Source organism: Bos mutus, chromosome 19, assembly GCF_027580195.1.
Source record: "Bos mutus isolate GX-2022 chromosome 19, NWIPB_WYAK_1.1, whole genome shotgun sequence".
NCBI classification, from domain to species: Eukaryota; Metazoa; Chordata; class Mammalia; order Artiodactyla; family Bovidae; genus Bos; species Bos mutus.
The window spans coordinates 37644911-37668489 of NC_091635.1; the positions used below are offsets into that span (position 1 = coordinate 37644911).

Here is a 23579-nt window from a genome sequence, read left to right on the forward strand (position 1 = left end):
CAGAGGCCCTGCCTCCGTGGTGGCCATGCTCCTTCTCAGGAGAGGAGGACAAACCGTGGGCCGGTGAGGAATGGGGTGGAGTTAAGGGCAAGTGGGCCAGGCAGGTCAGGAAGGAGAGCCGCCTGCGGGCCAGGAGAACAAAGGAGGCCTGTGGCCCTGGACAACCCAGAGATGGCGGGGTGGAGCTTGGCAGGGAGGCTCATCTCACTGATTCTTAAGCCTGAGGTCAGCCCGGGTGCAGCCCTGCCTCCCACGCGATCTCCACGAGACATCAGGCAGTCCCTCAGGGCACTGAATGCTGACCCTTTGGGGACTTGAACGGAGGCCAGTTCTGTAGCCACACCCACAGGTTCCACCCACAGCCCTGTGATCAGTGTGACCGTCAATCTGTCCTCATCAGCGCTGAGAAGACAGAACACACTTCTCCCAGCCCCACCCTCCAAACCTCCCCAAAGCCGCAAAAATAGTGAAGCAGGTACCCACTCACCCTTCACCAGGCTCCCCAGCTCTCTTCCCAACACACGCATGTTATGTACCGTGCACACATTTTTTGGCTGAACCATCCAAGACAGTAGTGAGCATCGTGGTGTGGCCAGCACGTCAGCTTCTACAGCTGGAGATCATGACTCGTGTGCACTGGCCCGCGGCCATCCTGACCCAGGGAGGGCGGCCACTGACACAGACCCTCTTCCGTCAGCGCCTGCATCGCGGGGCCTGGAGCCCCGATGTGCAGGGGCCCTGATGGCGCCCCGCCTGAGAGCTACTCCCCAACCCGGGACCACACACCCAGCTCCTCAGGTCTTTCTCTCAATAAATCAGCGTTCTGTTTATCTAATGCTGCTCTGTGAGCATCTGGAACAAGTCAGTCATAAACAGGCTAAATCAGGGGTTACGAGGAATTAACCTCCAGCGGCACCAGAATTCTTATCTCTCCTCCGGGAGTCAGAGTCTTCAGCCTCTTAAATCCAGAAGAGTCCTCTCCACTTGCATCTCTGACAACGCTGACATTTTTAAAGACTCAAGCTGCTTTTCTTTTTTCCAAAAAAAAAAATACATGTTCTTATAATCTGCAAACGACAAGAAGCTGAGGGGGAGTGTGGATCTGGAAGACTGGGAACAAGCCAGGATGGTGGGAGGGTGGCCCTGTCCCCAGGGTCTGGCAGTTCAAAGGCCGGCATCTAGCAGACCTTGGCAGCTCCACTCCCCCTCTGTGTGCCGAGGGGGCAGACTCCACTTGAGGGCCCCTCCCAGGCCACAACACTAGGCTCCTTATCCCAAAGGAGTGAAGACAGGATTTCAGGAAGGATTTGAGTTCTCACCCACTTAGGCTTAAAAAAGAACACTTTTTTTTGCCAAAGCAACACAGGCCTGAGGAAACCAGCTTCGCGCTGGCTCCCATGGAGACGGCCAGTGGCCTGAGCTGACCCCCAGCAAAGGTTAGCGACAGCATGGGATGAAGAGGGTAAAGACCTGGATGCCAGACCCCAAGGCTGGGCACAATGCATGGAGGGCCAGTCCCCTCTCCATAACACTGTGACCGTCACAGGAGAGCAACGCCTCCAATGTCAGTGTCCAGGGGGCAACCCAGTGAACTTCTAAAACCTGATTTACGTGAGGAGGAGGAGAAGGCTGGGCCCCGGGGTGGGGAGGCCACAGAGGGCAGTTCCCATCTCTGGAAGACACAGGTGGGCTGAGCCCTGGCTGGGGGGTGGGGCGGGAGTCCAATAACCACCTATGGAGGGGCCTCCCCAAGGACCCACTGCCACACAGCGGGACCACCCCCCAGAGCACAGACCAGACTCCACCCTGGTGTGTGTCCACCAGCTGGGAGATGTCCATCATGGGGGCGACAGGTTCCAACAGTCCGGGCATCCCAGGAAAAGGGCTCCAGGCCCGGGCTGACCTGTCTCATCAGTTATGTGTACACGTTTGTACCCCATCCCAGGATTGAATCAGTGAGACCACAGGTCTCTTGATTGGGGGACTGGACTGGCAAAGCTCACAGCAGTCCCTGCCCCAGAGAAGGGGCCGGGCAAGTACCTGCCCCCGTCAGCAATAGTGACCTCGACAGCCAAGCATCTGGGTGCCATCCATCTAGACGTCAGAGGTCCCACCACACCCTCCTTCTTTAAGCGGGAGGATGGCAGGTGCAGTGCTTCAGGAACTGGGCACCAAGACAGGACGTCCTTCTGTGGAGCCCAGCCCCAGCAGGCAGGAGGGAACCACCCACCTGTGGTGCCCTTTTCTCTCCAGCCTATGCCCTTCTTCCCTGGTGACCATGTCTGGCTGGGGCAGGGGTCCCAACTGTATTCTCTCTTCCTCACCACCCTACCCCATACCCGTGTCCTTCTCACTGAAAGAGGGCTGTGCCCATCTCTGACCTGGTCATGAGACAAGCCTTGCATAAAGCCCTGTGGACAAGAGCACAGGGTGGGGGGCTCCTGGGAAGGCACAGTGTTGGAGTTCAGGGGAGCTGATGTGACAAGAAAGTGGGTATCTTCAGTAGCGTTACAAATATGACAGACGCTGATGAGAACCCGGATCCCCAGCTGCCTGGACCTGGGCAATGTCCAGTGACCCCAGACCAGACCGGGCACTCCCAGCACATGAGGCTTCTAGGACGGATCTGAACACGTGGGAAAGACGGGAATGTCCAGCGCAGAGTCCCTGCCCTCGTGGGTCCCTAAGGGCTCCCTGAGCCACCGGAGCCCAGGAGGCCAGTCCTGTAACCTGCTCTCTGCCCCAGTAGACGTCAAGCTGTGCCACCCCAGGACACGAGCACCCCAGCCAGAGGCGAGACCGAGACTGCACGGCCGTGACTGCAACCACGAACCTAACTTGTGTGTGCGCTCCGGTGGGATGGGCAGGGTTGTTGGTGTTCCCTACCTCTTCCCAGGCAGAGCCCCATGCCGGAGTTGTCCTCAGCAGCCCCAGATGGTGCTCGAGGCTCAGAGAAGGCCTCCAACCCTCCTTGGGGACCAGACCTCCAGCCCTGTCCTCCCAAAGCCGGACTTCAACCCGGCGAGCAGGATGCACCATCACTGCCGAGTGATCACGGTGTTCCTTCGGGCCACTGGCAGCCACTGAGGGGCCAAAACACTCGTTTCTTGAAGATCTGTCATTCCAGGAGGAGCTGGAGCTCGAGGCCCCTGCTGGTGGCCAAGGGGCTCTGAGCCAAGGGGTCAGCTGCTCAAACTTGGCTGGGAGCACCCACCGCCTCCTGAAGCTTTCTAAAGCAAATTTCCATAATGCTCAATTATTCTGGTGGCTTCCAGAGCGGAAAGGCGCCTCTGAGCGCTAATTAGCATACGCCTGAACAAGGCACGAATATAGAGCTCTCGTTCCAGGAAGACAGACAGCCAAGGGGCTGCGGGGATGTCGCGCCGACTGTGGGAGCCACCAGGATGGGACGCGGAGCTTAGACAGCACTGGGGTACCCCTCTGGTATCAGCCACCAACCTCCCATCCTCCCTGCTGGCCTTAAAGCCTCCAGCTCCTCCCTGGGAGAAGCAGTGTTCTTCTCCTGCCTACAAAATGGCAAAAAATGGCAGGTGGCCAGAGGGGTAACCAGGACAAAAATCGATGGCTGTTACCATGGTGATGATAGCGGACAGTGACCCTCCCTGACTGCCGCTCTGAAGCGGAGCAAGACCAGATGGCTCCTTGAGGTCAGTGCTGTGTTCACAGCTGGACACCCTGGCACCTGGGTGTTGTGGAACGAGGTGCCAACCACACATGGCCCAACTGTCCGGGCTGGCCTCCACCCTACCTGCACTGGGTCAGGTCCTGGACTGGCATTGGCCACTCTGGTAGTCGGCTTGGATCTCAGAAGCTCAGGCCCCACCCAACTCCTCCCAGAACCAGATATACATTTGGATGCATCCCTGGCCGATTCACATGCTCTCAGGCATCCACGATCACACTGGGGGTTCTCAGGGTGGCCACTCAGGCCAGCTGGGGGTATTGCTTCAAGGAACTGGATGATAGGGGGCTGTGGAGCACATGGGTTGAGCCTGGGCGACAGGGAGGCAGGGACTTCAGGTGAACCTGGTGTCCTCTCCCCTCAGTCCAGGCAGACCCTGCTTGTACCAGGTCAACAAAGGATCAACAAAGGGCCACTTCCTCCTCACTCTCACCTGCAGGGGTGGGGGTGGGGCACTGCAGACACTGAGTGCACACTGCGGGAGGTACCTCAATTCAGCAGGAGACATGGTGGGGTCGCAGGACTGGGGGCCCCCAGCACCCTCCAGACACGCTGGTCCTCGAGTCAGACTGGCCAGGCCGGGAGAGCCTTCGTGGGCATGCTGCCGCACCTCAGTAAGCCTTCGGCTGCAGACCCGAGAGGCCACACGTCCCCCCTCGGCAGGAACTAGGCTCAGGCCCGGTCTTCACAGACCCCATCAGCCCCTCCCTCATCACCACCAGCATGAACACGGCTGAGGGCCCCCTTCCCCTCCTCCCCAGCAGGACCCCCAGGAACCAGGTCAGAGGGCCTGGGGTCCCCTGCCCGCCCTCAGGAGAAGACCCAGCCACGCACTGCTGTTCCCTGTGGATGTCCCCACCCCAGAGGGGGCCCTCGGACACCAAGGAAGCTTGAAAACATGCTGAGCCATCTCTCCTGCTACAGCCAAAGCCACCGAGAACAGGCAGATCCAATTAAGATGTTGTTAATCCCTCCCGACACAGGCTTGAGCCAGCCCCATAAGGCTCTCACCAGGGCGGGCAAAGTGGATACACTGGAGCCCCCAGCCCTTGACACCAGGTATGCGAGTCCAGGGGGCCCTGAGGGGGACCCCTCAGACTGCAGCTCCCCATCCCTGCTCAGCCCCTCTGATCTGTCTAGCATCCACACAAAGCCAAACTCGGAGACAGAGAGGCCGCCAAAGTCCTGCCTGGTGTCAAGAGGCCTGAAGGAGGCTAAGAGAGCAGAGACCCTGGTCCTGGGGCTCCAGTGATTGTCTGTGTGCCAGCCACTCCTCCTGGGAGCTAAGGGACAGCTCCTCCATGTGCTGTGGCGTTTCAGCTGTGAAGGGGAGGTGAAGGCAGGATGCAGGTGAGAAGTCCACTCCAGGATGGCCTGGGGACGCCGTCCTGCACAGAGGCCTGTGGCCAGCATGGGACCATAGTGTGGGGTGACACGGTCCCGAGTGGGGACCCTCAGGGATGTGAAATGAACACAGCTCCCACTGTGGGGTCTAATAAGTCCTCCGAGCGGCGTCTTGTCAGGAGGGTCCAGCAGGCACAGTCAGGTCCTGCTGTTAGGGTCTGACAGCAGGTGGACGTGACAGACTGTCAGCCATCTGCAGGGGAGGCTGGGACACATTCGGGCTCCCCGGCCAGGTGTGGCCGGCTCTGCCTGACGTGGAAGGGACCATGACGTAGCCTGACAGCCTCCCGGAGGGCACAGGAGCCAACCTGGCGGGCAGCTCCCAGCCTGTGGATGGCCTGTGGTGCCATCTGAGAACCATCTCTGTGAACGGAATCACCCGGCAACAGTCGAGAAGGTCCTTGGAGCCATGTGGCCCCTGCACTGCAATGACCCACGCGCAGGGACTGGCCACCTCACGCTGCTAAGCATGAGGCAGTTGTGGGCAAGTCGGCGGCATCGGCAGGAACCAGAAGAGGTAGCTGGGTCCCACAGGGCAAGTCTCCAAAGGTGGCATGGGATGGCCTCCCTCTGTTCTTCACTCGGGCAGCCAGGCATGGACAGCAGCCAAACACTCAGAGGAGTGCTCAGACCACACCTTAATCCAGTGACTCACTACCAAACCTGGCCCAGTTTCAGGGGCAGGGGAGCCGCCTCCCGCCCTGAGGCCCCGCCCAGCAGGGAGCTCCTGCCCTCTCCTGGGCATCAGGACAGATCTGGGTACTCAGGGCGCCTGCAAGCATGAACATGCCTGGGTTCACAAACAAGCGGGCTCTTCAAAGGCAGAGAACACAACAGAGGCCTCAGGAGATGGTGAGGGCCAAACAAAACAGCTGCTCAGTCGCTGGCCTTCAGCTGCACAGACGGACAAGATGGCCAGGCTGAGGCTCTGAGCACAGGCCCAGACAGTGGCTCTGGACGGATGGGTCCGCTGTGAAACTCAGCCACACGCTGAGGAAACAGGGCTCCGGGCAGGCTGGGCCCTTTGCTGCAAATGACGGCCTCATGTCAGCACTGACGGCCAGGAAAGCCTAGAGTGCTTGTGGGGGGTGTCACTTTAGCCTCCTGCACAGCCAGAGGAGCTAGCTGAGCCCGTCTCACATGAACGATTCCAGCACAGAGCAGCTGAGCCACCTGCCCACGTGTGCACCCTGTGCCCAGAGCCCGGGCGCACGGGGACCCTGGCCTCCACGTCCCACTCCCGCCCATGCTGGGCTCGGCCCCACTCTGCACAGTTGCTTTGGGGAGCAGAGCCAGGGGCCTGGCTGCAGACGGCTGCCCAGTGGGCAGGACGTGCTCAGGTGTGCCAGCTCCCTGGGGGCTACTGTACATGGTGGCATGGCTGTCAGGGGGATGGGACGGCGGCCTCGCCTGCACAAAGAACCAGATCACGATCCGCAGTGGCACCCCCAGGAGCCAACACTGGGGAAGAAACCAGCAAGCAGGACAGACGCTGATTCTGCACAAGTGGACGTGAGGGTGGAACAGAGGGCCCGGAGGCCAGCCTGCCCACTGCCTGGACTGGGGGACCTGCGCTTGCAGCAGGGCTTAGGGACAGCTCGCACGGAGGCTGGGTGGAGAAGTGAGGAGGGGCCACTGTGCTCACCCCAGGGCAGTAGTCACAGGGCACGGGTGAGACGCCATACCTGGTCTCTGCCAGCAGGGGACAGGCACTGGGGGGTCCCCACCTGCTCTCTCTGCTTTGACATGATTGAGGCGCCCTGTTACTTAAAGGCAGTGGGAGAGCCTGGAGGGGAAACGGCACTGCCGACAGTACCTAGGGTGGGATGGCTCCTGCACTGGCCACCTCCAGGGCTAAAGGAGTTGACCCGGAGACCTGACCTCCCCGAGCCCACACCGGAGCACAGACCCGCGCTCTGCCTCAGTCTCCCCACCACGCTGGCATCTCAGGCCGCCCGTGTTGGAGGGGTGGGACCAGCAAGGGGATGCCTGCCCCCTCTACCCTGCAGCCTCCAGGCAGATGGAGAAGCAGGAGAAATGAATGTTTTTACTCTTAGATCTCAGCAACGCCGCAAATTCGTGGTCTATGAACTTGGAGCGTGAGCCTCCACGGAGTGCCATGATTGGGGTCACCCTCTTGGCTCCCTGGCCTGGGGAAGGCACAGGTTTGCACACACCGGGGACTGGTTTAGAGCCTTGAACCCAGACAGCATACGCCTTCCGCCCTGAGCTGCCGAAAGCCATGAGGAGAGGGAGCAGATGGGGTCTTGGACCCAAGTACACAGATCAAAGACGTCATCCCCCGCCGCGGGAGGTCCTGGGCATGCCCGGACAGAGCAGGGAGGGTGGCAGTCCAGGGACATGCCGACTGAAAGTGTGGGTGGCTGCCAGCGGGGGACAAGAGGGAGGTGAGGCGATGGGAAAGGTGGCTGTCCTGGCACCCTGGCTAAGCCGCCTGCCTATCAAAGCCGATCCAGAGCCGAGCGGAGCGAGGATGAGAGGCCGTCTCCGTTGTGAGGTCTGCGGTTGCAGCCTCAGACCACCTTCCCGGCCGTTGGACCAAAGGTGGAGCAGCCACTCGCTCTCCACAGGGAAGGGGAACAAAGGGACAGCTGCCCGCTGCTCGGCTGCAGCACAGGGACTGGGCTCTGACCTCTGACCTCCACGGGCCTCAGCCTTGCTTACAGCAGGAGATTGCACAGCGGAAGCCTCTGCCCCGGCAATGAGAGGTCCAGCTCCAGGGAGTACACTGCGATGGAAGTGTTGGGGGCACTGGGCTGCTCAAGATCCTTACTCTACGCAGGAAGGACAGGGCACAGGGCTTGCAGGAAGATGAGGGGGTTCGGTCCACTCAGGGTCGGCATGGCTGAATCCCACACCATCTTAGCAGGCTGCCAGCCCCGGGAGCAGAGCCTGAGCCCTACGTGGGAAAGAAAAGGGCTCCTGCCCTTCGTGGGAAAGAAAAGGCAGGAAGAACCGGAAGAACGGGGCAGGGATTGAGAAGGAGGGTGACCGGGGAGTGGCCAGGGTGTCTGCCACTGCTTGGTTGGCAATCCCTGACCCCACAGCCGCCAGGGGCCACACCCAGAGGAACCCCGGCGGGAAGCGGGCCATGAGAAGGCAGACAAAGCCCCGTCAAGATGATGTTTCTGGTCAGGAACCCAGCGCCCAGCCCGGGATGCCGCCAGTGTGAACAGAGCTCCCTCCAGGCCGCCACCACAGCTCGGCTGGAGCGCCGCTTCCCCGGAGGCACTCGCCCCTTGTGGGCTCTGGTTCGTCCCTGGGAAAGCAGAGGTTCCACACCTCTTCCCTCCCACCCAGGGGAGGAAGGTCTGTTGAGAAGAACGTGGTCAGAAACTGAGCTTTTCCCCAGGGTTGCAGACAGGAAGGGCGGAGGAAAATGAACTCGGCATGAAACAAAACAGACTGAAAACAGGACTGGTGGGGACAGGGGTCCCCTCACAAAGTTCAGCTCATCAGGAAAACGCGACTGCGTGCAACTCGCAATTTACGCGCTGAGTAACACAAAAACCACACAGAGAAACCAAGGAGCCCACCATCCCAGGGAGTAAGAGGGACACCTCTTTTACTTACTAATTAGGAAGTGGAATTACTGAAGATCTGAACAGTTAGGAACCTTGCACCCAGAATCAGAGAATAGTCAGGGAATATAAGTTCTCTTTAAATGTTATAGACATCTATAAACATGGGCCACGTGCCAGACCAAACAGCCTGTCGATGAACGTCCAAGATTCAGGATCATTCGGCCATCAGCAGAGGTCCCCCTCCCTGGGGTCCTGATCAGCACTGGGGGAGGGGGAGCTCATGCAGATGCCCAGGGCCATAGGCAGAGCCAATGGGACCAAGGAGCTGCCAAGAGAATGTTTCCTAAGCGACAGTTTCACTGTCGGACAGTGGCCAAAATGCACTAGCGTACCCCATCCCTGCCACATTACAGCCACGAGCAAAGGTCCCAAATTTGAAAATCTCTACCATTTCTACCAGAGTCTTCAAGCAAGGAGCAGAAGCAAGCAGCGCAGAAGGACCTGGAGTCCTTGGCTTTCTCAGTAGGTCACTGCAGGGCAGCCCCAGTGTAGGCACCCCCTGGGCTGGATCGCCCACCCCTGGTACATGGTGCCCAGCACACCCCGAGCTGTAACCAGGTGCGAACTGTCCTTCTGCTGTGTCCAAGAGGCTGGCCCTGGGTTGGTCTTCCTCTCCCGTTCAGGAGCCAGGTGGACCAGAGCTGCTGCCTTGGCACCTGGGAGTGGGGTGGCCTTCAGGGCAGGACTCGCCCACCCAGAGGAGGGCACAGGGGCACAGGAGGAGAAGGCAGCGGTGCCCAGCCTCACTCAGATGGGAGCACTGTGCATCATCACATGGGTCATGTGGGAGGACGGCAAGGCCAGGAAGGAGAGACCCAGGACGTGGCTGTTGTGGAACTGTGTAGAGGTCACCTGTGGTGGGCTTGGTTGGCATGACGGTCCCAAGGACTGGCTCGTTCAGAGCGGCAACCCCTCCACCCGCCATTCCAGGGAATAAGCTGGGCGCTGAACGAAAGGACCAAGAAACACACGGTGTTCGTCACACGTTCATGGAATATTCCTCAGCCGTGAAAGTGCAGCGCCTGCTGCTGCCAACAGGTGGATCCCAGCGCAGAGACAAGCAGGCTGCACAAACCCGGAGTCCCAAGGGCGAAGCCCCACGCCACCCTCAGCCTTGCTCCCCTCCTTGGCTCCAGGCTTTCCCGCTTCTCCCAGGATGCCTCCTGCTCGTCCACCCTGCACTGGTGGACGTACCCTTGCTCCTGCCTCCACCCGTCCCGGTGCCCTCGCTGTCCTCAGGTCGGGGCTGCAGCTTAACTCCGGCCCGTTATCCCTCCCGTGGCCCCAGGAGGCCGCATGCCTCCTCCACCCTTGGGATGCTTCGTTCTCCAGGCCCCCTGGGGCCCTCCCTCAACATACACACTGGAGCCGATGTCTGGAAATTTCACAGCACCTACCCAAGGATAAGGACCTCAAAAGCTTCCAGGAGAGGAAAAACAGAAAACTCACGTGAAAAAAAAAAAAAAAAGCCACCAAGGCACTGAGGACAGCAACACCGGGAATCAGAAGAAAGGAAGCGATGCCTTCCAACTCTGAGGGGTGTGAACTTCCACCTGGAATTCTAAGCCATCAGCGTGAGACAGAAACATCTATAGACAGACATGCGTTCAGAAATATGTTTCCCCTTTTCCTGCTGAGGAACCACTAAAAAGAAGGATGGTCGCCCTAATTGAGGGAGTAAGACAGGACCCAGGATGCAGAAAATACAGTCCCAGGTGGGAGAAGGGTGTCCCATGCATGCACAGCCCAGCCACTGGCCCGGGGGGGTGCGGGGCTTCAGGAGGCAGGTTCTAAGATGGGGAGAAGCAGCCAGGTTAACGGGACCACCGCCAGCTGGGAGGAACCCCAGAGTGCAGTCTCGGGTTTGGGACTGAGTTCATGATAGCAAACTGACAACTATGCAAATCAAGGCAGGCAATTATTACCTCTAGGAAAAACAAAGCTGTCAAAATAGTAATGAAAACCTATGGACCACAGTTCAGGGAAAAAAAAAATATCACTCAACTGGACTTCATTAAAACTAAACATTTCTGTTCTAAAACCACTGTGACAAAAATGAAAGGCCAATGAGTCTGGGAGACAATATTTGCAAAGTGTGTATCTGACAGAGCACTTCTACCTAGAATACAGAGAGAACTTTCACAACTCAATCAGAAGACAAAAACCCAACCAAAAAAAGGGGACAAAGACCTGAAGAGACACTTCACCAAAGATAAACAGCATACAGCACATGAAAAGATGCCCGACATCATTAGTTCATTAGAGAAATGCGGATGCGGAAATGCCCCAAACTGGAAACAAGCCAAATGTCCATCAGCAGAAGAACATATAAACAATAGGGCATGTCCACACAGCGGAAACTACTCGTCGTGAAGGCAGGATGGTCTGGAGGTATGTGTCACACTGGGATGACTTTCAAAACAATCATGAGATAAAAGAAGCCAAACAGAGAGCACAGCACACCCTTCGCGAGTCAATTTAGAGAGACTCCAGCAAATGCGCGCCAAGTCTCAGGGCAGAACGCACGGCAGTGGTTGTCTGGAATGGGGTGGGCTTGGAGTGAGAGAGGCAGGAGGTGTTCTCCAGGGCTGATCGCTACCTGGGCAGGTGTGCGCTACCTGGGCACATGTGCGCTCACGTCTGTCTCATCACGCTTCCATTTCAGACCTGCTGTCCGCTGTGCTGTGAGCTGACTGTTCTGAGCTGAGGATTCCCGCCAGCACCGTACAAAGGCTATATTGGGCACTGATTAAAGCAAAAGTCGTCATTGTTCTCTTGGGTGGGGAGAGAGAAGCAACATAAAAATGCTAAATCCAAATCCTCTAGAAAGATTCATTTAAAAATGTCCAAAATTAAACAGAAGAAACAGCACAAACTTGCCTGTTTACACGTATGGAAGCAAACACAGGCAGAGAACACGCACGGCTGGGAAGTGGGCCTCAGGCGTGTGGGGGGCGGGGGACTTGTTTTTAAACCCGGGTGTGTGCTGCTTTAATAAAAATTCAACCCCAACCGTGTGACTCAGCAGTTCCCCTTCCAGGGATACATGAAGTGTCCACACAGACGTTTGTGTCGACTGCTGACACCAACAGCATTGAAACTGGTCAAAATGTGGAAACAGCCCTGATGTGCATCAGCTGGGGAATGGAATGACATTCCCTTGTGTGGACAAGGGAATCTTATTCAGCCATAAAGAGTAGAGCTGACACACGCTACAACACGGATGCACTTTGAAGACACGTTCGTCAACTGAAAGAAGCTGGAAACAAAAGGGTCGCCACGGGTCAGTGCCCGCTTTCTTCTGTATGAAGCGTCCAGGTAAAGCCACGGACACAGACAGCAGGTCAGCGGCTTCCAGGGGCTGGGAGAGCGGAGTGACGCTAACGAAGACGGCCTGCATTTCTGGGATGAAGAAAAGTTTGGGGATGAGACAGTTGTGATGGGTGCACACCTCCCTGAATATACTAAAAAGCACAGAGTTGAACACTTTCAATGGTAACTGTATGGCACGTGAATTATGTCCTGATAAAGCTGTTACCTAAAGAAAAAATTGAGCGATGATGTGAGAAGAAAGGCACGCTGGTCTCTGCCTCCCCCCGCCCCCAACAACTTCCTGATATAGAGCTCCTAATCCTGTTATCTCCTGGTGATAGCAACGTCCTTTGTTCCAGAGGCAACTCTGCCTGGGCTCCTGGATGGGGGCTCGTCACCAGAAAGACCCAGCCAGAGTCAGAAGTAGAGGCCCCACCCCATCCTCTGGGACAGGGGCTACAGGCTGAGCTAACAACTGCTCATGCCTGGAAACTCCTTAAACACGGGGTTTGGAGAGCTTCCAGGGTGGTGGACACACCTATGTACTGGGAGGGTAGGGTACCCCAACTCCACAGGGACAAAGCTCCTGCGCTTGGCACCCTCCCAGACCTCGCCCTGGGCATCTGCTCCTCTGGCCGCTCACCTGGGTCCTTCATGATACCCTTAAGACAGTAAGCCTGCCCCTGAGTTCTGTGAGCTGTTCCAGCACAGAGCCAGACCTGAGGAGGGAGTGGTGGGAAGCCCATTCGTAGCCAAATTGGACAGAAGTGTGGGGAGCCGGGGACCCTCCACTCGTGCTGGCCTCTGGGGGAATGGGGGGGAGCAGTCTTTTGGGACAAGGGTCTGCACCGACACTGGGGAGACGGTGTCGGAAGTGAGCTGAGCTGTGTGACCCCCAGCGGGGTCCTCAGACACTGGAAGGCTCGCTGGTGCTGGAAAACCCACATCTGGTGTTAGAACTGTCACGAGTGGAGGAAACAGGGCCTCTCCTTGGCTGGTGCCTCCCTGCACGCACACAGCGGGAACTCCCATTTGGTGATGGGCCCCACGCACCACAAGCCCCTGGAGAGATTTCAAAAACCCACAAGTAAACCAGAAGTTCCAGGATTCAGGCTGGAGCCCAAAAAGCAAATTGAGTGGTGGGAGGAGGGACGCCCCTCCCGCAGTGCCCAGTGTGGCTCCGCCCCCTCCACGAGCAGACTTCACGGCAGGAGCCTGCCATCCGCTCCCCGGGCCTGCTGTACAACCCCCAAGGACTTCGACTTCGGGAAATTCGAGAATCGCATATAGATTCGCACATGTTCACCCTCACTATGCGGCCACGTGGGACTTGATCTCCCCATGGCAGATCCTCTCCTTCCGCACATGTGTGTGACCACAGGGAGAAGACACATGTCTCCCCCCGCCTGCCACAATCAACCATGATAAGAAAAGTGCCCCTCTCACAGACAGGAGTCGTGTACAAACACACAGGCTCACACACAACACCCGAACTTCCTCTGAGGAGCCACAGCTGGGAGGCCCAGGAGCTCAGAGGCCACCTGTGGGCCCTGCCTGGTGCTCCTGGGCCTCCCAGGAGTTCAGGCCCCCATCCACCCAAACACCCAACACATCACCAGCCAGGCCCAGCCTGCAGGCCTGCCCACCAGTGGTGCCCTGGCCTGACGTCCAGGGCAGGTTGGTTCAGTGTCCTCAAGAGGCCACGAGAGTCCCTCTAGAGCTACAGAGGTCTTCCCTGGTGGCTTAGTTGGTAAAGAATACGCCTGCAATGCAGGAGACCCCACTTTGATCCCTGGGTCAGGAGGATCTCCTGGAGAAGAAAACATAGCAACCCACTTCAGTACTCTTGCCTGGAGAGTCCCAGGGACAGAAGAGCCTGGCAGGCTATATAGTTCATGGGGTCTCAAGAGTCGAACACGACTTATCAACTGAACCGCCACCACCTAGAGCCACAGAGCTGGATACCAGCCAGCTCTCTGGACACTGAAGAAAGTCCCACAGCCATGTGAGCAGAGCCCGGCCTCTGTGAGGAGTCTGGCCCCGGTCACTCATGCTGCCTGCCCTCGTCTCCACAGTCACCAGCCCCTGCTCCCAGCCCAGGAAGGTCCTGTAGTTGCTTTGGTTTTTACACTGGCCTCAGGGAAACCCAGATGCTGCTGTTGCTCTGCCAGGGTGGCAGTCAACACACCAGCACACCTGGCAGGCCTGCCAGGGACGGTGCTGGCTCAGGGCTGGGACAGTGGGGCCAGCCGGGCCACCGTGTCCTCAGACAAGGGAGTGGCGGAGGGCACCACAAAGCCCTGTGGTGGACCGGCCCAGCTTTCAAGGCAGGATGGTGTGAGAAGTTTGAAGGTGGGCTGCTGGCGAGAGTGGGCGGGTTCTGCTAAAGACCACGCAGTGGGCAGGACACAGGCACCTCTGGGAGCCAGAATGAATAGGCACACAGAGAGACCAGATGCCCTCCCACCTGCCAAGAACCTGGGGTTGCGCCAAGGAGCCCACGGCTCTTTACATTCCACACTGTGTGCCTCGATTATAAAAGAAATGTGAGCTGCTGTCGGAAATGTGTCAAACACAGAAAAAGTGGAAGAAAAGAACCCCACCCAGAAACTCCACCTGTTAAGCTTCTGTGGTCTCCATCATGAAATAAGCGTGCTCCCAGGGTATTTTTACAAAATCTGGTCATACTATGCCACGGGTTTGTATCTTTTCTTGCTCATTTTTATACCAGAAATGTTTCCCCACACCATCAGAGGCCATCATCTGAATCCACCTTTTCACATGGCTCCCCTATGCCAGCCAATTCAAGTTTTGCCACAAACACCTATAAACGTGGATCTGCCTGTCCCCTCGTCCCCACACCACGCTTCTAAGGGGACCTGGAGCCGCCTGGTGCACCCTATGCACCCCACAGCCCTCACTAGCTCCGAGGACAACAGTCTGTCTATCAGTTTAGGAAGTCTTTTCTTACTGGACAGGGAAGACACGATCCCAATTGAAAGAAGGGCCAGACACAGGGCAGGTCCCCGATCTGCCTGGGGACATCCAACTTCAGGACCTCCGGGGTCTCTGCCACGGTTCAGAGTCTTACCGAGTTCTTTGGAGCCCTGGCTCTCGCTCGCCAGCTCGCCCATCTTCACCAGGGCGTCAAAATAGCCTTTGGCAGCATACGTCACACCTGAGAGAGGAGAGGAGGGGGTGGTTACTTCCCTCGCGAGGAAATTACCACCTGCGGCACCTACTCAACCGCCCTGCCCGCCTGCCACGCAGCCGGCTCTCCTGCGCCCAGCAGGCTCCAGCCGGGGCAGGACCTCCGCCCGTCTCTTGTTGATGTCCTCTTGTCCCAATGCTGAGAGCACCTTCTCTAAGGACACAGTGTACCACTCAGGTCCAGGGCTAATCCAGTCAAATTACAGGGTGCGCCCTGACCACGAGGCCTGGTGTCCCTGACGAGACGAGCACCGACCTCCGGCTGGAGACCTGCGAAGTTGGTTCAACAGGAAGACCCCCCCACAGCCAGCCTGGGCTGAGGAGGACTCTGACAATGTCCTCTGTCTCAGAGTTGAGCCGTGCAAGTGGGAGTGAGTCACACACTCAAATCAGGCTAAAGGCAGCACGGCTGGGGGTGGGGGGTGGGGCCTCACACACCACTTCCCACGGCAACTTCTGCTCAAACCAGAGGCGGACCTGACTTTGCGGGGGATTTGGACGGCAAGCTCCAGGCCAGCTGACTTCCTGGGACCAAGCCCGGGGGCCGCTGCCTGGGGCAGAGCTTCCTTCAGGAACTCAGAGACTCTTCAAAACCTTGGGTGTGCCCACAAACCCCTTCATCGGACGAGCACCCCCACACCACCCTTCAGGCTGCAAGGAGGACGAGGGCACCTCCAGAGTGGGGCCATGGGGAGCATCCACCATACCTACAGTTTCTAATCCGCTTTCTCCAGAACCCAGTTAGGGGCTTATAACTGGGCTCTTGATCAAATTTTATTTTGGTAGTTTTCAATTAAGTACACGCAGTCTGCTCTGCAGCCCGGGAGCTCGTGTGGGCCCCATGCCCCAGGGGCTGAAGTGCCCGCTGCTGAGCAGAGTGGGCTCCCTGGAAGAAACAACAGGAAAGCCTAGTGGGTCCTGGCTTAGCCTTGGAGGGGCCGAGGTCTGTTGAGGGGCTCCATACTTTGGGGAGGTCCAGGAAAATGGAGGGGAGGACACCTTCAGACCTCCTCCCGCCCCAGTCCACGCAGAACTCATGGGGGGTCCCCTGGTGAGGATGGGAGGAGCGGCCCAGAAGGAGGCATGTGCCTCACATCCAAGCAGCCAGGGCGTGTGAGCAGGAGCCCCCAGGCGGGCCGTGATAGGTTCCCTGAAGGCCGTTGACCTGTGTGGCTGAGAGTGAAGTGACGTCGCTCCGAGAGAATGCCCACAGGGGTGAGACATGTCCTTGGTTGTTCCTTTCAGAAAATGAACTGCCATCAGCCTGAAATGCGCTGGCTGACCTGCCCACTTGCAGAGTTGGCCCCACGCCCACGGTGTGCACAGAGCATCACAGGCCTCCGTGGTGCGGCACCTACGGCCCACACCCGCGCTCAGCCACATTGGGCTTCTGGAAACACCTTCGTCCCTCCCTCATCAGGGCCCGTGAAGCAGTCTACCTGCTCGGGCATCCTCACTCCCACCCGCAGGCCAGGGACCCCAGCCTCACCTGCCAGTGCCTTCTCGTAGTTCTTGCCCATGGCGATGAAGTTCCGCAGGCTGGGGTTGAACTGCTCCATGATGGTCTGGAAGAGAGCAGAGAACAGCATTAGGGGCAAGGCACCTGGCTGCTTGGAGGCCTGAATGGTGAGGGAAAAGTCATGCAGGCATCACACATGGGTCAAGCCCATGAAGCCACAGCCGGGCTTCGGGTCCAAACCACAGCTCGGTCCCTGGTGAATGTCCTCTGGCAAGTGATGTTCCAGAGCCTCAGTACCAACACATGTACAGTGGGGGAAAGGCCAGAACCTGCTCTGTCGGGGCCTGGCAGATCAAACAAGTGAGCATGCACAGGACGCGTGGGGCCGCGCCTGGCATATAGCGGCGCTCAGACACGCTGCGCTGAGGAGCCATTACCCCGTCTGGCAGGGCTGAGTCAGTGAGGAAGGCCCCCCAGCAGGCCACACACAAAAGGCTCATCGCCGCCTGGAGCCCCCTCCCACCACGATCTTCACTCAACACATCAATTACCAAACATCAGCTCTGATTAGAGCAATGCTCAGCCTGATTGCAAACACGGCACGATGAATAAGCCAGCAGCTCTGGATCCGCGCACCCGATGGACTCAAGTCTTGGTGCCAATAGCACCAGTTCTTAGATTGAAGAAATCAGATTTTCACTGAGAAGGCCAAATAAATGTTTTAATTACAAGGCATAAAAACAGGCGCATACAAACAACAGCCAAATGTGAGCTCCACTGGGTAATGTGCCCTGACGGTCGGGTGCCAGCCCCCGCCGGTAAGAACACCACAAGGGAAAACCCCGTCTCAGCCACATCCCACATCTCCGGGTCAGTTATCATGATGTGCGTCTGATCTTTGCTGAGGGTAAGAGACAAACGCCGCCAGGGAAGGGAAGTCGCCTGGCCCTGTGGGCAGACCATGGAGGCCCAGGTGCTTCTGCATGAACATGGGCAGTGCTAGCCCCTGCTCACCTGGCACACGGGCAGTCCCAGCCCCGCTCTCCTCCGTGCTCCTGGCCCTTAGTGGGACGAACACAGATTCCAAGAAGAGCTGTGGGGTCACACCCGATGTGTGCCCCAATTCACAGGGCAGGTGCACCTTCCTTTCTGGACATGGCAAAGGGGTGGGCACCTGCCATGTGCTGCACCAGGGCTGAGGCACACAGGGGACGTGGCAGTGACCCCAGAGGACAAAGTCCTGGGAGGGGAGACAGGCCCACGTCACATATGGGCAGGATCCCATGCCCAGAGAACAGGAGAGGACTCAGCTCAGCCGGAGGGGACACAGGGGAGAGAAGCATGTTGTTGAGAGAGGAGGGCTTCAGGCAGGAGCATGCAAAGGCCCCGAGGCTAGGGCCTGCTGGGGTGAGGCACAGGATGGCAGGAGCCGGGGAAAGGGTGGTGGGAGGGAAGAACAGGCAGAAGTGGTGCAGTAATGGCCAACCCCCCGCCTCACAACCCGTGGTGGGGACGCCGCTTTCCCCAAGCAGGATGGGAAGCCAAGGGTCTATCCAATACATTTCAAAAGGAAATGTACCCCCTGGCTGCTCCAAGGAGACCAGATCATAGCCAAGACTGCTCAGACGCAGGCGACCCCTCAGAGCTGCTCAGAAACCTAAGAGGTGAAGGTTCAGTGGAAAGCGGGCCCCATCACAACGAGCCACGGAGCTCAGTGGTCTGGAGACCACTCTGGGGGAGAACCTGAGTCTAGATTCATCCAACCCGAGGAGGGCCTGGGAGTCAGGGCAGGGTGTCAGGTAACAGGCAGTGGATGACGGACTGGCGTCCAGGAAGGCTGCAGAGGGGCCCCAGGTTAGACTGTCTGCCGAGGGTGCACACACAGGCTGGCTGAGCCCTCTGCCTCGCTGCTCAACACCACCCAAACCTGTGTTGGGGCAGAGAAGTGCTGGCGGGTGCATGTGTTTGCCTGTTCAAAAGAAACGGACCTGAAGCAGAGTATAGACCCGGTGAGGGTAGCTTCTGACCCCGATTCTGTGCTCCAGACATGCACACGTGTATGTGTGCAGTTTCAGTGTAAGATGTGTGTCTCACTGCAGTGATAGGCACGGGGCTGAGACAGGGACCCCGGGTGGGGGCCTGTGAGAGCCAACCTGGGGCGCAGAGCTCTAGGACCACCCCCAGGGCAGAAGAGGAGGCTCCGCAGCTCCCACCCGGAGCCCCACACACCCTGCGTGATGGCAGCAAACAGCCTGCGGCTGCCCAGGCCAAAAGAGGGGCCACCGCAGCAGCCGCCCACACCCGCCAGTGACACGCGGGCACAGCGGCCAGGTTTCGCTTCCTCAGTGCAGCAGCTGAGCTCATGCACGGGGAATGTGGGTGTGAGGGGGCAGGGCAGGAGGGGCGCTGCAGTGCCGGCCAGGCCACCTGGGCAGGGCACTGCCTGGTCACATGGGTGCCGCTGACTCGCCTGCCTGAGGCAGGGGCAGAGACGTGAACGCTATGGGGCTGGGGAAGCAGGAGGCCCTCCCGCCCTGGCCGGAGAACTGTCCTTCCTTCCAGCTCCTCACAGACACCGCCCTGGTGGGAGAGTGGGCTCCCGCTGCCTCCAGGTCACTGAGTGCTCAGAACTGCGACCACCAGACACAGGTCAGGTCCAAGACCGCCTTGTCTGGAAGGACCCTGGAGGCCTGAGAAGGGCCTGGCCCCTCTGGTGGGGCTCCTCCCCGTGGGGCCCTTCCTGTGAGAGGGGGCTCTCTCAGAGCCTGAGCCCAAGGCTGTCCCAGGGCTCGGGCAGACGCACTTGGACCCAGGAGGCCATGCTGTCCCCAGGCCCGTGACAGGCCCAAACCCACCCTCAGAGACCTGCAGTGGGGCCCTGGCACCCCAACTGCAAGTGAGCGCTCCCCTAACTAGGGGTCTGGGCAGCCCCTCCACACATCGCAGGGCCCCGGAGGGGCAAGTCAGAGGCCGACAGAGGCCCGGTGAGCAGGCCAGGGAGGCCCAGGGGCTCCGCTACCTGTTACTTTCTCGGAAGTGAGGGAACTATGGCGTCGTTCTGGGGGACTTCACTGGAAGGACGGAGGGAGTTGAGTCAAACCCACAGCACGTGGCCGGGCCTGGAGAAGGGAGCTCGCTTCCTTACTGACGCCAAAGGGCGTGTGCAACAGAAGCCCAGCCCAGGAGGGCGGCCTCCTCGCACGCACCTCTCTGTACCACGAGGCCAACCTCACGCCTGTTGTGGAACTCGGGGGAGCTCAGGAGACGCCCTGCACCGAGACCACTTCCCTGCAGCCAGGACAGAGACCCAGCGACATGAGCAATGACCAGCGCCTTCTGCAAACTCACGCCTGTGCTGTGCAAGTGAAACCAAACCCCTTCAAGTGTGGCGCTGTGGCACACAGTGACTGGGCCTGCCCCCTCCCAGGGGTCCTGGGCTGAGCGCCATGCTCAGAACCAGCATCTTCTTTCACTTACCTCCCTGGCTGGCTCAGGATCTATGAGGGGCCAGCGGGGAACGGGGATTGCCACCCCACTGCACACATGCTCCCGAAGGGTCAGGGAGAGGAGGGGGTCCCTGCCAGAGACACTTGCGAGCTTGGCGCAGTTCCTGGTGGCCCTCTTACCAAGATGTCACACAGTCCATGTACCTGCCACCCCGCGGTCCCAGGAATCCAGGCCTTAACGCAAATCTCCAAAGCGGGGTCAGCCCCGCCCCGCCCTGGGGACCCCAGCCCTGCATTTCTACGGGCATCAGTGGGAGGGGCCAGGCCCGGCTGCATGGGCAGCGTTGGCAGGTCCCCAGCGGCCTTCCTACCCGGCTGGCTCCTGGGCATCCCAGTGCCTGTGCAGTGACACCCGTTTTGGCTGACTTGGGTCACAGGTCTGCCCGGCCAGTGAGGACACAGGGCAGCTGCACAGCCCCGTCTCCACCTTGGGGTCACGAGGAGTGAGGGAGCTCTGCCAAGGGACTGTGCTCTGGCTCTGCCCGTGCCCAGGGTCCCCTGCTCGCCATCCTGGCAATCCCGTTTATCCCTCAGCTCTGGCTCCTGGCGACAAACCCCTCCGGAACTTTCCTGGCAGGACCGCCACAAACAAAGAGCAAAGCTCCTCTGCTGAAACAGGGAAGTGACGTGCCTCCTGTTTCCCCTCCAGTTCTCATGCAGTCTAGGAAGATGGGTCCGGGGGTCTGCCTGTGCCCAGCGCACGTGTGCACGTGTGTGCACGCGTGGGTGTCTGCTTGTGTGCCACGGCCAAGCCAGGCTGCACCCTCCCTACACGCTCAACCTTTGGAAGGACAAACTCAGAGGACGAGACCACAATGGACTCCACCTATGGCCTGGGGAGAGGTGGCCTTACACCCTCATCACCCTGAGTCCTCAATGGACTGGTGATAGGCGTTGCAGTCCACTTTACGGATGACAGAAGAAGGTTGAGGGAGGCTAAGAGCCAGTCTTCTGGGTCCTGGTAGAGCCAGTCCTGGCTTCAATGCAGGCTGGCCACACAACCCGGCTGTCCCACTCTCCATACAGGCCTTGGTGTTCTCCGGACGGGTCGCCAAGGTAGGCAGGATAGAACCAGGTGCCACCTGGCAACTCAGCCTGCGCTGGGCTCCCTCAGGAGCCACATTCTAGCAACGTAAGGGCAGAGGCTGATGCCAGGACACCTGGTGCCTCATCCACTCTCCCCGAGGGGCCTTGCTGCCTCACTACTGCCGACCACTGGACCCTCACATCCCACCTCTGTCACAGGTACAACAGGCACTAGCTTTGGAGCCAACAGCTCACACCCAGTGGGGTGCCACCATCCATGCTCTGCTGGGGGAAGCTGGCGGCACTCCTCAAAGGAGGCTGTCCTCGCCTGAGGCCGCTGCCCCCCTCAAGGAGCACTGACTGCGTGAGGCTCTGGGCAGAGGGCCCGGCTCACGTGGAAGGAGGGGTGGGGTGAGAGGGGCACGAAGGATCACCCTCCTGAGACAGAGAGTCTGGCATCTCGGGGCAGCGCTGCGTGACTCCCGCCTGTACCCCCCTACGATAACTGGGACCTCTGTCCTGGGGACCTTCCTCAAAGGAAGGAAGCCAACTGGGGAAGTTCCGAGAGTGCTGGGAGGGTTTCCTGGAGGAGGCGGGTCTTGAGCTGGAGCTTTCTTGGCTCCAGCCACAGAGAAGACGACAACAGGTCTGCACTTGAGAAACAGCGGACGTGGCTGCTTCCACTTCCACGTGAAACGGCCTGAGCGGTGAGGACGGGAGAGTCAAAGCTGCCGGTGGCTGCAGCAAAGGCCGCAGAGGAACAAGAAGTGTGCTCCACAGCGGCTGGTTTCACTGTAACGGCCCCAGGCTCCCCGCCCCCATGTCCAAGAGATGCCCCACAGACAAGAGCACCCATCCGACATGCGCATTCTCAGCCCAACAACCTCCAGTGGGGACACGGGCCAAGGTCCCCCAGGGCAGGGAGCGGCCAAGCTCGCCACAGCCTCCCCAGGAGGGCGCACACGAGAGGACCTGGCCTTAGGGACCAAGGCACCTGGGCTGCCCAGTAGCAAAACGGAGGTTCTCAGCCTTCGCCAGCTTCCGGGGAAGTCACCAGCATTAGAAAAAAGTGACAAGTGTGTCTTGGGCACGGAGCCCAGAGTGACACCAGGGAACAGAGTGGCCTCCCATGAGGAGGGACCAAGGGGCAGGTATCCCTTCCCGTTGCCCCTGTGGGCCCTGCGCCTCGGGCTAGGTGACACCAGGAGAAAGACAAACAGGCCAATTCTCCTGGTCCGAGTCCGAGGGTGGGGGAACGGCATGGGCCACGCAAGGTGAGGAAGGAGCCGCCTAACTCCCAGGGCCCCCCAAGTCCCCGGCTCCCTGCAGGGACCAGGCGCCATCACTGATTCCTGGGGCTGAGGATGCCCAGCTTTCACCCCAGCTCTCTCTTGGGACCTGGATCCTCAGATGCCTCCAGCCTGAGCCCTCCTGGAACAGGTTCTGGGGGCAAGAAGCCGTAAGTGGGCTCAGGGTGGGGAAGGGGTCCAGTGAGCACTGGCTGGGGACTGTCCCACTGGGAGGGCCACCGCCACAGGAACTGGACAAATCCATTAGACCAGGAGTCGCAGAGCAGGGTCCAAACACAGGCCCCTCCAGCCCAGCCACCTCCTTCCTATCCAGAGGCACCTCTGGCCAGTCCTGACTTCAGTGGGGCAGGGCCCTGTAGGCCCCAGACATCTTCCAGCATCCAGGCCCAGCCATACCTGCCCCACCTGCTTGGCCTGGCCCCAGGGCACATGCCTTCCACTCTTTCTGTCCCAGGGCAGTGCTAAGCTGGAGCCCAGGCTCCCCTAGTAACTTTCATGGCAAAGCTGGCGTGCTCCTGAGAGAGTCCTCACGGTGTCAAGAACTGAAAGCTGCCATCTGACTAACACGGAAAACCTTCAGGGGCTGGAAACACACAGCTCCCTGTGATTCAGACAGTAGCACCCAGGTGGACTCCTAGGTACCAGCCTGCTGCACCTTGGGGTGGCGGCCCCATGACTGCCTGGTGTCAGGGACTGAATTCCAGCCCCCCCCCCCAATAAAGATTCATGTGTTAGGCCTAACCCCACCATCTCATTGTAAAGATGCCCTCCAAAGACAATCACCAGAGACAATGCAGGTAAAAACGAGGTCATGGGGATGGACCCCAACTGCACAGAACTGGGCCTTCTAAGGAAAGATCAGGACACAGACAAACAGCGGGACGAGCACGTGAGGACACAGGCAGGAGTCCGCCTCCAGGGCCCAGGAGAGGGCCCGCGGGAGGAACTGCCCTGCCCACACCTGGATCCCGGCCTCCAGGCTTCAGGTGAGCCGCACCTGTCTGTTGTTTAAGCACACGTGGTGCTTTGTTTGGCAGCCCGAGC

At 59.2% G+C, this 23579-nt stretch overlaps 1 protein-coding gene across 9 annotated transcripts in view; it reads right to left on the reverse strand.

Moving 5' to 3' along the window:
• Positions 1–23579, reverse strand: part of BAIAP2 (BAR/IMD domain containing adaptor protein 2) — a 63580-nt gene that overhangs the window by 32204 nt on the left and 7797 nt on the right. For all 9 annotated transcript variants that reach the window (XR_011468023.1, XR_011468022.1, XR_011468020.1 and 6 more), the window contains exons 2-3: positions 16724–16799; positions 15116–15202 (exon numbers count right to left, since the gene is read on the reverse strand). Coding sequence is in view for 5 of the 9 variants with exons in the window: in XM_005907645.3 (XP_005907707.1) it covers positions 15116–15202; positions 16724–16799 (163 nt within the window). In the remaining 4 variants the exon portion in view is untranslated. The remainder of the gene's footprint in view (positions 1–15115; positions 15203–16723; positions 16800–23579) is intronic.